General features: G+C 40.4%; 1 protein-coding gene across 4 annotated transcripts in view; it reads right to left on the reverse strand.

The window, feature by feature from the left end:
* The window catches only part of RBMS1 (RNA binding motif single stranded interacting protein 1), a 221,131-nt gene extending 210,533 nt beyond the window's left edge, over positions 1-10,598 (reverse strand). For 3 of the 4 annotated variants that reach the window (XM_034654614.1, XM_034654617.1, XM_034654613.1), the window contains exon 1: positions 10,180-10,598. In XM_034654614.1, the coding sequence (XP_034510505.1) occupies positions 10,180-10,254 (75 nt within the window). In that variant the 5' untranslated portion in view covers positions 10,255-10,598. The remainder of the gene's footprint in view (positions 1-10,179) is intronic. The other variant, XM_034654618.1, reaches the window with a different exon arrangement.
* Positions 10,599-15,330: the final 4,732 nt, after the last annotated feature.

Consider the following 15,330-nt stretch of genomic DNA (forward strand, 5'->3'; position numbering starts at 1 on the left):
AACGTGTGCTCCACAGGCTGCTTTGGTAAAAATCTGAGGTGAAGCAGAATGTGCGACCATCAGATGGCCAAGGTCTGGAGTTCCCCTGTGAGTTATGAGCCACCGTTGGACCAGGACTAGATGAAAATAAGAGAAGCGCTGGAACAGGACAGTTTGCTCTTTGTTGTTTCCATTCTTGTTTCCAGCCTCAGAAGCTGTTTGCTTGATCTGATGCTCAAGGAAAGCAAGGAAAACTGGAAGGCCGTAATAATGGAGCCAGTGACGAGCAAGGGATGAAAAGCACTACTAGAAAGCTTTGGACTGTATTTTTTAAAGTGAGATTTTTGACTGGGGGTGGGAGGGGAAGGGAGCAAGAGATTATCTCTGAGGCCAGCACAGGAACACAGGTGAGTAGGAAGCTAGTCTCCCAGGGAGTGAGGAACAAGGAGGGCTCCCAGGCTCTCCCACCGCAGCAGGAAGCTCCAGAGTCCACACCTCACAGGACTTCGCAAGCCACACCTCCCATCTCTTCAGGAAACCCAGTCCCCAGGCCTAGAAGCTTAAAGCCCTACTGAAGGACTGCAAGGGAGCACCTGTCTTCCCACTGCCCCTCAGGTGAATTAGGAAAACCTACGCACTCCCCTGAAGGGGGCAAAGATGGGTTCCTGGAACCTGGAATTCCAACTCAGAATACTCACGCTCTCCCCCCACCCAAACGTTGCACAGTGCTTTGGTTCTAGGATGAGATTAGTACAGAACAACCACCTGTGAATTATAAAGTGGGCCACTTTTACAGGCTCTTAAAGGCTGGCTGGGGACCCTACCATTAAGAATAACAATTTATATTGGGGCGCCTGGGTGGTGCAGTCGTTGGGCATCAGCCTTCGGCTCAGAGCGTGATCCCGGCGTCTGGGATTGAGCCCCACATCAGGCTCCTCCGCTGGAAGCCTGCTTCTTCCTCTCCCACTCCCCCTGCTTGTGTTCCTGCTCTCGCTGGCTATCTCTCTGTCAAATAAATAAATAAAATCTTTAAAAAAAAAAAAAAAGAATAACAATTTATATATGAAATACATTAGATGAGTTTCAGGTTCTAGATAACTGATAAGTGAACTTTTTAGAACAAACTTGAAAACAATTCACTTGTAAGCTAAGTTATACCCAATCACTGAACAAATCACATAGAGCTCTAGAAAAATGTCTGCCAGCTATAGAATTTTTGCTATAGAAAATTTTCTGGTAGCCACTTCTTTTAGGGTTGTTTAAATTAAAGTGTGCAAATAATCATGTGGAACGAAACCTAGGAAGAGGCTGAGATTAGGAACTTTTTTTTTTTTAAGGCTTCCATCTTTAAAACAATGAAATTAATCAAAGGTGTGCTTTGTGAGGCAGAGAAGGTTTTGGGAACACCTCAGTTAGTGACCTGAAAATAAAAACTGGCAAATTTTTTTTTTTATTAATGTCTGTATTGGTCAAAATCCTGTTAAGTGATGAATCCAAATGCTGGTGAGAAGACAAAGGTAAACTTGATGGTATTACAAATTTCTAATAAAATTTACTTTTGCTTACAACCGAATATTTTATCTGAGACTTTATTTTATAAGCTGGTATTGTTGGGGCACCTGGGTGGCTCAGTCGGTTAAATGACTGACTTGATTTCGGCTCAAGATCCTGAGATCAAGCCCCATATCAGGATCACTCAGCTGCCGAGTCTGCTTCTCTCCCTCTCCCTCTGCCACCCCTACCCTCCAGGTGCACATGTGCATGCACTCGCTCTCTTGCTCTCTCTCAAATAAATAAATCTTAAAAAAAAAAATGCATAAGCTGTTATTGTTACTCTATAGGCAAGGAAGGGCTTAGAAGTTCTCCAGTAAAAATATACTACCAATTGCAACTCTCAAAATCACTGTGTTTAAAAAGTGTTAAATAGGGGAAATAGCATAGTGTTATTTGAGGAGCTTAAGTAGAATAAAAATGTAAGTTTAAAATCTAGAATTCATTTTTGGCAACTTTGATCTCCCCCCAATCACCAAGAAACTTAAGGGCAGTATTCCATGACGTATCCATCCAATTCTGCCCATTTTAATTAGTAAATATTTCAATTGATAAAAACAAAACAAAACAAAGCTGGTATCATCTAAAATGGCGCCACACACTTGCAGAGCTGGGAAAATGATGCACTTTTCCTACAAAATTGGTAAAAATTATTTGTGATATCTATGAAATGATTTAGTTTTGTTGCACAAAACCTTTTCCTGAAATCATTCCTCATCTGGGATGAAGCCCAATAGCACCTATTGTTCAATGGGCAGCCAGAAGGGTGGGTTCCAGGTCCCCCAGTGAGGCAAGCAGAGGACAATATGACTCCTGAAGGACTTAGTTTCCTTTGCAGAGATGAAGAAAGCTTTTTTTAGAATCAAAGCAAGAGGATGACCAAATAAAAAGAATAGTTATATCTATGAAAGATCATGAATAATAAAAAAGCAGTTATTTTCTGAAGAAATAACAGCTCACATTGGATACATTATCAACATGTAGATTGCAGGCACATGATGATGTAATTAGGAGCATAACAAAACTCTAGACGTTTTCTCCCCTTGCCGTGAGCAAGCCTAATAAATTAGGAGAATAAACATCATTTCAAATGGCTGAAAACAGTAAGAGTAACAATTCTGTATAACCATTATGTCATCATTTAAGCATTATATTCTCAGCGTGTCACAACCTGATAGGTTGGTTTAGTAGCACATTTATAAGCATAAAACTTGAAAAATAATAATGTAAATTAAGGTAATTGAATATGAAACTTTGAGGGGAAGGCGTTAAGGTAAAGTACCAAAAAAAAAAAAAAGTGTTATTCTGTAAAATTCTAAGTACTCATAAGAGGATTAAAAAGGGCAAAAGATATAAAACAATGCTGATTATAAATTCAAGAAATTTTCACTCATTAATCTAAAGCCCCAATTTCTTTCTAAAATTCCCAGGTTTACTGTGGCCTTTATTTGCCCTTTGCTTTTTCTCACAAAACACATGGCAGAGTTTTTAACCCCACAGATCTTAGTGCTTTCTCTGTCACGCAGACCCTTGGTATGCTGCCTTCCTGGGTGTACGATTTTGTAAATGTTCTTCTTCACTCATTTCTTGTACTGTGTCTATTTTGTCCTTTCTGGTAGCTGGTGAGATGCTGGAGAGCAAGGACCAGATATACACTTCCTAACCTTTTCCAATTTCAAGTGCAGAGAACGGTGCTCTGGGATCACTCAGGAAATATAACCGATTAGTTAGTATTTCAGTCCTTCATGAACCTTCCTGAACCTCGGCAATTTTTCAACAAGCTTAAAACTTAACCTAATTCCAGAATACAGATGTTACAGCCCACGTTGGAAATCATCCACCAGACATTGTGTTTACAGTACCAGAGTTATAAGCAAGTTAACTGCTCATATTAGCATCTAATCTCACTTTTAGGATTTAGGTTTTCATATCTGTCATCTAGAAAACTGTTCTCCATCTTCTAAAATGACAAATGCATCCATTTAAGAATTAGCTAAAAGACAATGGAGGACAGCATTCAGTTCTGCATGTTTTCTTTCCCAGGAGGTCTAGGTGTTGATTTTTGCCCCCCTCCGTTTCGTCTCTCTTTCACCATCTTTGACATACTTCTCTTCCAGTGCTTATTTGAAAAATTAAAATATTTATGCAATTATGTTAAGGGGACAGAATACATTAAGAAAAAGTAAAGAATTCAGCTATGGGAGATACATATTCAGTTGATTTTTGGCTTAGCCATCACCATCCCCTTCACCCTTTCCCTTCATATTAAGAAATGATTAGGGGCGCCTGGGTGCCCCAGTCGGTTAAGCCCCAAGACTCTGGGTTTCAGTGCAGGTCATGGTGTCAGGATCCTGGGATCAAGCCCCTCATCAGGCTCCAGGCTCTGCTCTCTCCGTGCTCAGCACTCAGCAGGGAGTCTGCTTCTCTGCCTCTCTCCCTCTCCCTCTGCAGCAGCCCCCCCCCCCCNCAACCGCCCCCCCCCCCCCGCCCTGAGCTCCCCTCCCCCACAGCTCATGTGCTTGCCTGTGCTCTATCTCTCTCAAATAAATAAATAATTTTTTTTTTAAAAAGGAAAGAAATGTTTAGTTTCCACTATCAAATTTGTGTGTGCGCTCAAATTTGCATGTACTTTTCACACACTTGACTCTAAGGAGACATTTTGCCATGCATCATCATCTGGCCAAGCTCCCACTGTTAAGTCTGTCTCATCCAAGTGTGCCTCTCATGAGGCACAGACCACTCCCATCAGGTTTTACTGTGTATCCATTAAAATAATGGAACAGAGAAACCAGAACATTTAAAATAATTCCACATAAAATCTCCAAGTCCAATGTTCAATTTTATTTTATTTTTTTTTTATTAAAGATTTTATTTATTTATTTGACAGAGAGAGAGACAGCCAGCGAGAGAGGGAACACAAGCAGGGGGAGTGGGAGAAGAAGAAGCAGGCTCCTAGCAGAGGAGCCTGATGTGGGGCTCGATCCCATAACGCCGGGATCACGCCCTGAGCCGAAGGCAGACGCTTAACTGCTGTGCCACCCAGGCGCCCCCCCAATGTTCAATTTTAAATACATGGTTTGATTTTATACCAAATATTATGGCATTGCATTTAAATCACTCACATATCATTACTACATTTTCTTTAATAAAGCTATGTTACATTGAACATAGTACCTGTACTTAACAGCAACTCGATACGGTTCTGCTTATTCCTCTAATCCCAATGAATGGGGTAACAAGCTAATCCCGATGAATGTCATGTTTAGGGTTATGCAACAGTCAGTAATTGAGAGATAACTAATTTTGAACACCTCAATGCTAGTTTATAGTTTAGCTGTTTGCCATTAAATGAATAAATGTTTTTATCGAGTCTGAAATACATTTTTTTAAAAAGGCAATTTTCTTGAAAATTGAGCAGGAAAAAATTGGAATTGTGTTGGTGGGGGTCACTGACAGGAAGCAAAGCCCAGGCTGAGTCACCAGTTCATCACATGTAACACTTCCCCCCTCAGTATACTACTATGAGATTTTTTTTTTTTCTGGCACCATATGCTTTAATGAAGAGTGTACAAAAAGGCACTTTGATTCCATAAATTAAGCATTGACCAATTAGTATGCGATTCCTCTTAAGGATCTTAATTCATAAAACAGCTTACAGTTGTCACGATAGGCACAAAATAAATCAAAACACAAATCAAACTATAATAAGATTTCCATAGAAAATTAGACTGGTTTATTACATTTGTCGATTTTGGTCTACAATTCTTTTTCTGGTCTAAAAAGGTTTTGCATGTACTTATTCTGAATAATAATAGTCACTAACAAGCATTTATTTAGCACCTACTGTTCTGTGGATCAGGCAAGAAACTAGGGAGGTGTTGATACCCCTTGCAGAGAGCCATACAGTGGGATAGGAGGCCATGCTTGGGGAGAATGAACATTAGTGAACTGAGCATCTAATAAAAAACAAACTAGACAAAAAAATTCCTCATCCTTAAAAAGAATGAACAATATGTAAGTGTCAATATGATTTTACTAAGCACTTATCCTTCCATTCCATATATCCTTCATGTGATTTTTACTGGTTAAGCAGACATGGGGGAAAATATTTTATTTTCTGAAAACCCTCTATTTAATAAAAAGAAAAGGAAGAAAGACCCCTTTGTTTTTAACTAAGACCCATAACTTAAAATTTCAGTACTCATTAAATAAGCTGGGGTAATTTTAAAGTTCCAATAAACCATTAAGCAAAATACAAAGTCTGAGTAAGATATCAGTAAAGTTTAAAATTTTTTTCCTTGAAACTGTATTCCATGGAAATTGCCCATATTTGAACTTAAATTTAAAACCAAGACTGCCAACCACATAAGGCATATCGAGGTATACTAATACTAAATGATTGAAAACTCTCCTACTTCTCTTCACTTACCTTTTCCTGTTTCTTTCTAGTAGCTCAAGATTTAGCTCCCAACGAATAAAAATCTAATAGATGCTATGGGAAATCCAAAAGAAGTAGCTATTTGAAGGGAAGAATGCTACAATAGTGCATTATAATGCATCTTCATTTTAACCATCCCATGACCTTGAGTCTTCCCACACCACTTCTTGATAGCCCCGCTCTCCCACTCACCTAAAGAACTAAAGTGTATTCAGAAGGGTGTAAAATATTGCATGGCTGTGTTGATATATTTAAGCAAACGTTATTCGCTGTATAAATGTGGTTACGTTTTAGGACACAAAGCACCCTAAGTCTTAATATCATGCCTCTGGATGGCTCAACAACCTTAATATACTCAGTAGCTCTATGTATCAAATCATTACCCCTAATTCCTACAGAAACAGATTGACACAATATTCCTATGGCTACTAAGTAAAAGTTAAGGAATTCAACAAAATGTTAATGCACACAAAAATTCAATTCAGAAAAACTACTTTGTTCTACTTGCCTTTATTAATACAATCCCAAATTACATCACCCATTATTTTTCACATTTTGAAGCTTAGGTTCAAATGCATTCTTTAGCACACACTTATACAAATAGAGCTTTAAAAGAAACTTTTGTTTTAGACATTTCATAAACGATACTGTTTATGCATAAAAATTTTAAAAGCAAGCTTTGAATATGGTATATTTTATAGAAATATCTTTTGATAACTATGAATAAAGATCACAAATGTGTCAAACTGCATTAGTTGGTACAAAATATTAGCTAAGCATGTAAAGAACATTTTGTATTTTCCTTTCTTCAAAAGAAATAGAATAAGTATTTCAATTCCCATCTGTATTTGCATACATGCGTTGGCAGTAATGTACGTTGCAGTATCTTTGAAATAAACAGACCGTGAGGGGTGCCTTTATACTACGTGAAATTAACACAGCCAATGTTTGAAAATAAGCACATGCAAATCTTTAGGTTAAGATATGTTAAATTATCAGAATTCTTTTCTGTGTAGCTGAAAAGTGGATACCAAATTTAATTTTTCCTAATATAGCTTAGGTCATTTGTAATTCAGAAAATCCTTTAGAACAGTATGTGCTTATATTTACGAAGCTACATCAAACTACCTCTTAGAATGAACGTGTCAGGTGATAAAGGGAGCCTGCTGTGATAAGACCACCCTGACAGAGGAACACAAAAACTCCCAACAAGCATGTAAAATCGGGTTACTTGCAATCTGTGTCACTCTGCACTAAGATATTATGAAAATTTCACAATCTCCTTCACTTCCCCTCAGGTCCTGTCCTTTCACAGCATCCTCAGATTTACTTTATGTTTAATGCAGCTGTACTGTTTTTCCAATGATTTTCTCTTTCTGTCAAAGTGCAAAACATACTGATATGGTCACACACCGTAAGAGAGCTCCATAGATTTTTCTTGTCGCTGCTGTTAATAAATGTAGAAGTAACTAACACGTTTCTGTGGGGGAAAAGTACTATAAATAAAATTTCTAAGACAGACTCTGATTGGGTGATTAACTCAAGAAGCATCATTTGACATAGGTTACTTTTGTAAAGTATGGTAACGAAACTCCTTTCAAGTGCCATTCTAATTGGTATGTATTCCTTCAGATGAAAAGAAACACAAAGCCATCACATTCATCTCTTGGTCGCAGGTTTAAGTCAGATATCACTTTGTAAACAACCATGCCACTCCTCAGTTTTTGATATAGCTTCCAAACAGAAGTTTCAAAACAACTTGACTAGCAAACACATCACTGTACTTTAAACAGGCTGATGTTTTCTATCCCATGTTTCAGGAAGGTTAAAAGACACACACACCGAGGCAAGGACCATCACCAGAGACCACAGACTCTAAGAGAGACTATTAACTCTTTAGGTAGATTGGGCAACGCCTGTTTTTAAACTAACCACGAATCAAACGAAGTCTCTCTCTCTCTCTCTCTCTCTCTTTTTTTAAATGACTCACACTACCCTGTTAGCAACAAATATGTCAGGGAGAAAAAAAACACAGGTAGGTGTTTCAAACTGTGCTTACCTAAAATCTCCATCTAGTCACTTTACATTTTAGGAGATGCCCCTTTCTGAGATAATGAAGATTCTTTACAATAGGGAATTTAGGTTTAATTGTAGAACTTGAATACCATGTTATGTAGGTCAAGTCAGTACGTGTGTCTTTCTCCTGAAACAAAGAAATTCAGGAGTAACAGGATTTCAGATTTCATAGTAGAAACAGCAAGATATGTTTTGAGAATGTCATTTACTGTAACACAAATCAATATTAAATGCTTTATGCAGGAAGCACACTTTCAGAAAATGGGCCCTAAAGCTTTCTGGGCTCCGACCCTAATTACTAGAGCAGGCTCTTGCCGTTTGTCTCTCTCTTCAATTATTTACGGGGCAAAAAGAGCCAAATGGCATTGCATTAGCTATATTAAATGCTATGTACTTGGTTTCTAACTTACTAATGGTACATAAAAATTACTAAGGTGAATGTGCCTGTAGAAACACGGCCCTTTTTCTTCTTCACCTGAGTGTATGGATTTATTATTCATACAGTTAAGTGTTGAATAGGCTGTCCTTTAGGCACACAATGCTGCATAATTTAAACAAGTGCATTAAACATATATGATACCTAAAAGGTAGTGCATTGGTTATACCTCAAAATTTCTTTGAACAACCTGTATTTACATTGTAGCTCACAAAAAAAAATGAGCACCTACCTTGGGTCCCTGAAAGCAAATATGTGGGGACCACACACAGAAATGAATAATGGGTATCCTCGCTTCTACCATCTTGGGGCTTTCTGGCCACCCAAAGTAAGATGCATATTGGGGGGGAGTAAAAAGAAGGCCCTTGATTGCTAGAAATTTCTGGTCTCAGTGCTGACAAGTGTCCTTTTTTACGTGAGCAAATGCAGAGCTATGTTGTAGGTACATAACATGGACCACACACACTGTAAGAAAGGAAAGCTTATCAAGATTGAATCAGAGATTCTTTGCACCAGGCCAGGAATGTCCTCTGCCAGCAAGGAGGACACGATTACAACCTACCAAAATAAGTTCAGGCACTGCATCCATACTTGATTCTTTTGTGATCTAGAAGGGCACCGGAGTAGTGATAGAAGATGCTAATCGCTGAAGAAGGCTGGTGCATTCAACCTCAATCCTCCCAGATTATGAAAGAAGCTTCCAAAGCAGTGAGACCCTCGCTCTCGATAGGCCCAATACATATATACGTGTCTATATATGTATTTTTTTATGCGTTCGGAATGCCTCAAATCTTACTAAAAATAAGGTAGGCCCACTAACAAGCCACCCAGGGTCCCTGGAAAGTCAGTTGCAATTTGTACGCCTACATGTCACCAGTTGTGTTACCTAAGAGTATGCCAAGGCCACTTTTGAGAAAGCACCACTGGAAAGGGATCTGTGGTCAACACATAGGATAGTATTCTTCTAAACTAAAGTCACTTCTTTTTCTGCACTGAAATCTGCCCATTGTCTCTCCTTTGCAAAAGCTACAGGGAAGATTAAAAAGGACATCAATGAACGGTGAGTGAACTTTGGCCACTTTTCTACCCAAAACACCAGCGTAAAAGTAGAAATCAGTAACCAGGTGAAGTGCCACACCGCACAAAGATCAAGGCAAGGGGCGGGCGCGCAAGGCCAGAGGCGGGGAAGAAAATGTCCCGTCCTCCCCCCCACCCCCAAGCGCCAGTCATCGCGCGCGCGGGAGGTTGAGGGGCGTCCCTGGGGGGCGGGAGGCTGCGCACCACTCCGAGGGAAGGCAAGAGTTACCGCTGGCAGGGCGAGGCCCAGGAGAAGCGGTCGAAAAGCCGCGCCGCCCGCGGGTTCTGCCGCGGGGCCCCAAGCGTCCGCGGCCGAGCCGCCAACGCTCGGCGAGGGCGCCGCTCGGCCCCGCGACCCTCCCCGCCTCCCGGGCCAGGAAGGGGCCGGCGGCTCTTTCCTGTCTAGTCTCTCCCCCCACGGCTTTCTGTAACCCGATCCCCGCACTCCTCTCCCCGGGCAGCCGCCGCCCCGCGCGCCGCCCCGCGCCACCCAGGCCAGAGCTATAGTTAGCAACCCCCCATCAACTCCGCCGGGGGTGGCGGGGGCTCGCTGCGCGCGCCCCTGCCCGGGCCCGACCCGCGCGCGCCCCCGGCGTCCCCCACCCCCCCGGCTCCCCTTTACCTTCGCTTGAAGATACTGGGGGTAGTAGTAGGTGGCGTACTGAGGGTACATCTGCTGTTTCCACACTTTGCCCATGAAGCTGGAAGGGAGCCTGCCGTGAGCCTGCCGTGCAGGGTCGCGGGCACTTTGGGGTTTCCAAGTCTCGATCTCTCCTGCCTCTCCCTTTCCGGCGGCGGCGGCGGCGGCTGCCGCTGCTCCACCTCCCAGCCCGGACCAGACGTCGTCGTCGTCGTCCTCCTCCTCCTCCTCTTTCTTCTCCTCCTCCTCCCAGGCAGAGAGAAAGACACTGCAGAGCGCAGAGGGCACCCCGGACAGGGCGCTCCCAAGGAGTTGCCTCCCGGAGCCCGCTGCTCCGAGGCTGCCAAGGGCTGGCGCGCGGGCCGCTCTCCGCTCCGGCAAGCAGGCAGAGCGGGGCTCGGAGGTGATCAGTACAAGTGGAAAGTGCTGCGGAGGCGGCGGCGACGGCTACGCTCGGTGCCAGGCGGCATCTGGGGTGGGTGCGCCCGATTGGGAGAGGGGAGAGGGGCTGGCGCGCCGAGGCGGTGGGGGGAAGGGCGCGCGGGGCGGGGCTTGGGCGCCGCGGAGCTCGGGACCCGCTGGAGGTGAGGGCTGAGTTTTAACCACTCCTCACCTCCAGGGCTCGCGGTTGGACGGGAGGAAACCCTGGGAGCCCGATCGCTTTGTGTCGGGGGTGGGGGAGTGGGGGTGACTTGGGGGACCCAGTTTAAGAACTGCAAAGTGGACATCTCGTTTTCTTTCCCGAGTTTTTATCTTCGTAAGGGGGAGGGGAATTAAGGGGAAAGCGGAGGAAATCTGATCAATTTCTCACTTTCCCCGCCCACTGATTTTTTTTTTTTTACATGAGATCGAAAATGATTGAGTGTGCAACCACGGAGCTGAAGTCGGGACACTTGGATTCTGTTCCCCAAACCCCCTAGGCCACAACACTAATTTTCTAGGTGACCTTGGTAGGGTTAGTGTCCTTCGGTTCGGGTTTCCCAGATGTGAGAGGTGAAATCATGCCCCCTGCACAAGGGGAGGCAAGCTCTCTGAAACACACACACACACGCACACACACGCACCTCACAACAAACAGACGGATCCTTCTAAGGGGAGATGCCGCAAAGAGGCAGAATGTTATTATTAGAGGACACAATATAGACATCAGCTTTTCTCTGCCTCTTTCTAATGCTGCCAGACAGTCTGTCAACTCCCACTCAGGAGCAAGGAAACTCCCTGAGTTTGGAATATTTTAAGGCCATTTTGAAAGTCACGCTGGCATATTGTTGCAGTGTGCTTCAGTGACATATAAAATCAATCTCTCTTTCTGCCTCTCTCCATCTCCTAATTGTCACAGTTCTAGACAGCCCCAGACAGCAGTGGTCCAGTTCACTACGTAACTGGATATAATTTAATGGACTTAATTGGTCCCTGAAGCTGCCTGTAGAAGACTTTTCTATTCTATCTCAAAAAGAGATAATACCAAAATGTACAATAGAATAAGTAAGAAATCATACCCCAAACTGGAGTTCTTGCACATCTAATAAAATGTAATAAAAAATTCATTTGTTATTAAATAGACCTTGATTACTTTGTTTTGTCATTTGGTTTTCCAAGAGTCTATTTTCCTAACAGCACAAAAGGTAAATCAGACTGAAATGGAATGCGTGATTTTGTTAAACAGTTATACTTTTATATGGTTACATTTCAAAGCAAGTTAATAACACACTTTAAGACAAAGAAAGTGACTTGAAACCCTTATAATCTTAAATGATTTAGACAAATTTTAAGGTTATACATTTTAACAAAACAAAAGTATAAGTTCATATGAGAACATTTTGAATATGTCAGGAAACAAATCATGTTCTCTTAAAAAAAAAAATTAACAGCCTATGTAAAATCCTATACAGAAGAAACTAGTATTTACTGAGCTTCTGCTATGTGGTGGGCATTGTTGAGGTTAATGTAAATCTGAAGGTCAGAATGGTTCACTGTCTAGGGAGGGGGGCTTTAAAGTTCCTTACATTGTTTCAATGTAGGACCCTTTAATGTTTTTGAGCAGAGAACTGACATGAACTAACTTGTGTTTTAGGAACTTGTGTTCGAAAGGCTTGAGGTGATAAGGGAAATTACCAAACTCAGACTGTTCTACTTTTTTCTAGACGATGACAATTCAGCCTGTGTTAAAGAACCCAGAAGCACACACACAATTATGTAGACACTTGATTTATGACTGAAATGGTATTGCAGAGCAGTGGAGAAAGAATGAGCTTTTCAATAAATGATTCTAGGTCATTGGCTATCCATATGGAAAAAATGAAATTGGAGCCCTGCCTCACAAAAGGGAAACAAAAAAGTTCAAGTGAATTAAAGACCTAAATTAAAAAACAAAATGGTAAGGGTGTTAGAAGATAATGTAGGGAAATATATTTGTACCCTTGAGGTAAGGAGAGATTCCTTTAATAAGGTGACCAAGAGTGCAAGATTGATCAATTTGACTATATGAAAATTGAGAATGCTGGGTCATCAAAGGATTCTATAAAGTGAAAAAGCAAGCCACTAAATAGTTATGTATAATCCATAAAACTATAAAAAGTTAACATACAGAATATACAAAGTACTCCTTGGAATCAATAAGAAAAAGAGAAACAACTTTTTAGAACATGAGCAAAAGACCAATGTATATTTCACAGAGGTGGAAGCTCAAATGTTCCTATAACTTGTGAGAAGATGCTCACACTCATTAATAATAAAGGAAATGCAGGTTAAAATAATAATAAGACACCATTTCACACTTACCAGATTGACAAAAAATAAGACTGAAAAGATTAAGCATTAGGTGAAGATGTGGAAGAGAGGAAAATCTTGAGAACTGCTTTCTAAAGAAATTGGTACAACCACCATTTTAGAAAACAGTTTGGCATTGCCTAATTTCATTTGCATGTATACTATGGCACAGTAATTCTACTTGTAGGTACTTACCTCAAAGAAAGTATTCCATACGGAAGTGTTCACAATATACTAAAAATTCAAATGTCTATCAACCGTTGAATGGATAAAGAGGTTATGGTACATGCACACAATGGAACACTTTGCAGCAGTGAAAATGAATAAACTATAGTTAAAAGCATCAACATGTATCTTTTCAAAATGGATGTTGAAGAAGCAAGTCAACATAAAGCATCATTCCATTCGTATCAAGTTCAAAAACAGAAAAAAATAACTAGATAGTATATTGTGCAAGAATGGTGCATGAATAGTAAAACAAAAAAACTCTATGAAGAAAAATAAGGAGATATCAGAAAATTCAGAATGGTGGATATCTCTGAGGGAGAAGGGTGAGATATTCAGGAAAGGACCAAAGGGGACTGGTAGGGATGGTAACGTTTCATGTTTTGCCCTGGGTTTGGATACATAAGAATATAATTCAATGTTTTTCTTTAAGTGGTTCATAGACTTTTTTTGTATGTTTGCCATATTTTATACTAACACGTTTTGAAAACAAAACTCAGCTTTTAATTTTAATCCTGGTCATTTTCAAACAAATACAAAAGCAGAGAGAACAGAGTAATGAACCAGCTTCAACACTTATCAACAGTTGTCAATCTTGTTACACCTGTACCCACACCCACACACACACAAACATGCTTTTATTTTTCTGTAGTATTTTCAAGCAAATCCCAAACATCATGTCATTTCACCTGCAACTATTTTAATATCTACTATAAGAACTTTTTTAAACAAAATATCATGATCGCATCTAACAAAATTCATAATAATTTGTTAAGATCAACTTATACCCAGTTCTTGTTCATTTTTCTCTGGCTATCTAAAAATTGCTTTTGCAGTTCATTTAAATCAGACTGAAACAATGTCCACATCTTAAATTTGGTTGATGTATCACATAAGCCTCTTTTAATATATAAAAGTTCACTCCCACTCGCTTTTTAATTTGATGTTTATTTGTTAGAGAAATCAGGGTGTTTGTTTTAGAAAATGTCCCACATGGCTGGCTGATTTCAACCTCCTGGTGTCATTTAAAGTGATGGTTAGTCCTAGAGGTTTCATTACATTCAGGTTCACTTTTTTTTGGCGAAGAATGCTTCCTAGATGGTGCTGAACACACGTAGGTGATGTGATGTGCGTCATATCACATCAGGAGACACATAATGCCCGATTGTCTCATTTTTAGTGATACTAAGATTGATCAGAAGTTCTGGTATTATCAGTCTGGTTTATCCATTTAAAAGTTCCATGGTTTTAATAGTCATTCAGGAGCGTTATCTCAACCCATTATTTCATTTAGTGTGACAAAATAATGGTTTTAAAATTTCATCATTTCTTCTGCACTTATTAGTAGGAAATTGTCTATGGAGAAGAATTTTCTTCAAACTCTTTGGTTAACTTGAAATACAATTAGCACAGAAAAAGCAGGATAAATTTTTCCCTATTTACTAATCTTCAGAATAATGAGTTGATGCCATAGGAAACTCCAAAGCTAACCAGTTTTAAATACTATTCTGAACTTACAGGTTTTTATTTATTTTGTTTGTTTCAAACCATGACAGTCATTATTCTTATTGGTGCTCAGATTGTCCCATCTTTGGCCAATGGGAGACTCTTTGACTTGACTCCTGTGTCTTTTTTTTTTGTTGTTGTTAACTAGATCCCAATAATTTGATAGATTTTTTGCTTTCTAGTTTGATAATATTGTCCAGGTTTTTGTATAGTTCGTGCCCAAACCTGGATCAGCTATTTCTCTAACAGACCCAGATTGGCTTGCTCTTAAAAAATTTTTTTTGAATAATAGCAAATTCTTTGAAATGTGTTCTTCATACTTAGCATGTTTGGGAGAAGAAGCTCAGGAAAGATTCTTAATGAAATTTGTGCAAAGATGACCCCTGGGAGAGCATGAGCCACTGAGTGATGTTCCCCAAGAGAAGCTGTGTATTTATACCTTCGTCAACAGTTAGGAGGCATCCTTGATAAGCAGGACACACATAGATACCGTTAGGGATACAGTTAACTTGATCTTTGCCCGCATGGAGCTTACCATCTAGTGACAGACAGAAATAAAACCACAGTAAATTGTGGCAAACTCTATGAAGAAAGCGACAGTATAATGGGAGGAGACCAGCTTTGTGATGGTTG

The sequence above is a fragment of the Ailuropoda melanoleuca genome, chromosome 2 (genome assembly GCF_002007445.2).
Source record: "Ailuropoda melanoleuca isolate Jingjing chromosome 2, ASM200744v2, whole genome shotgun sequence".
In the NCBI taxonomy this organism is placed as follows: domain Eukaryota; kingdom Metazoa; phylum Chordata; class Mammalia; order Carnivora; family Ursidae; genus Ailuropoda; species Ailuropoda melanoleuca.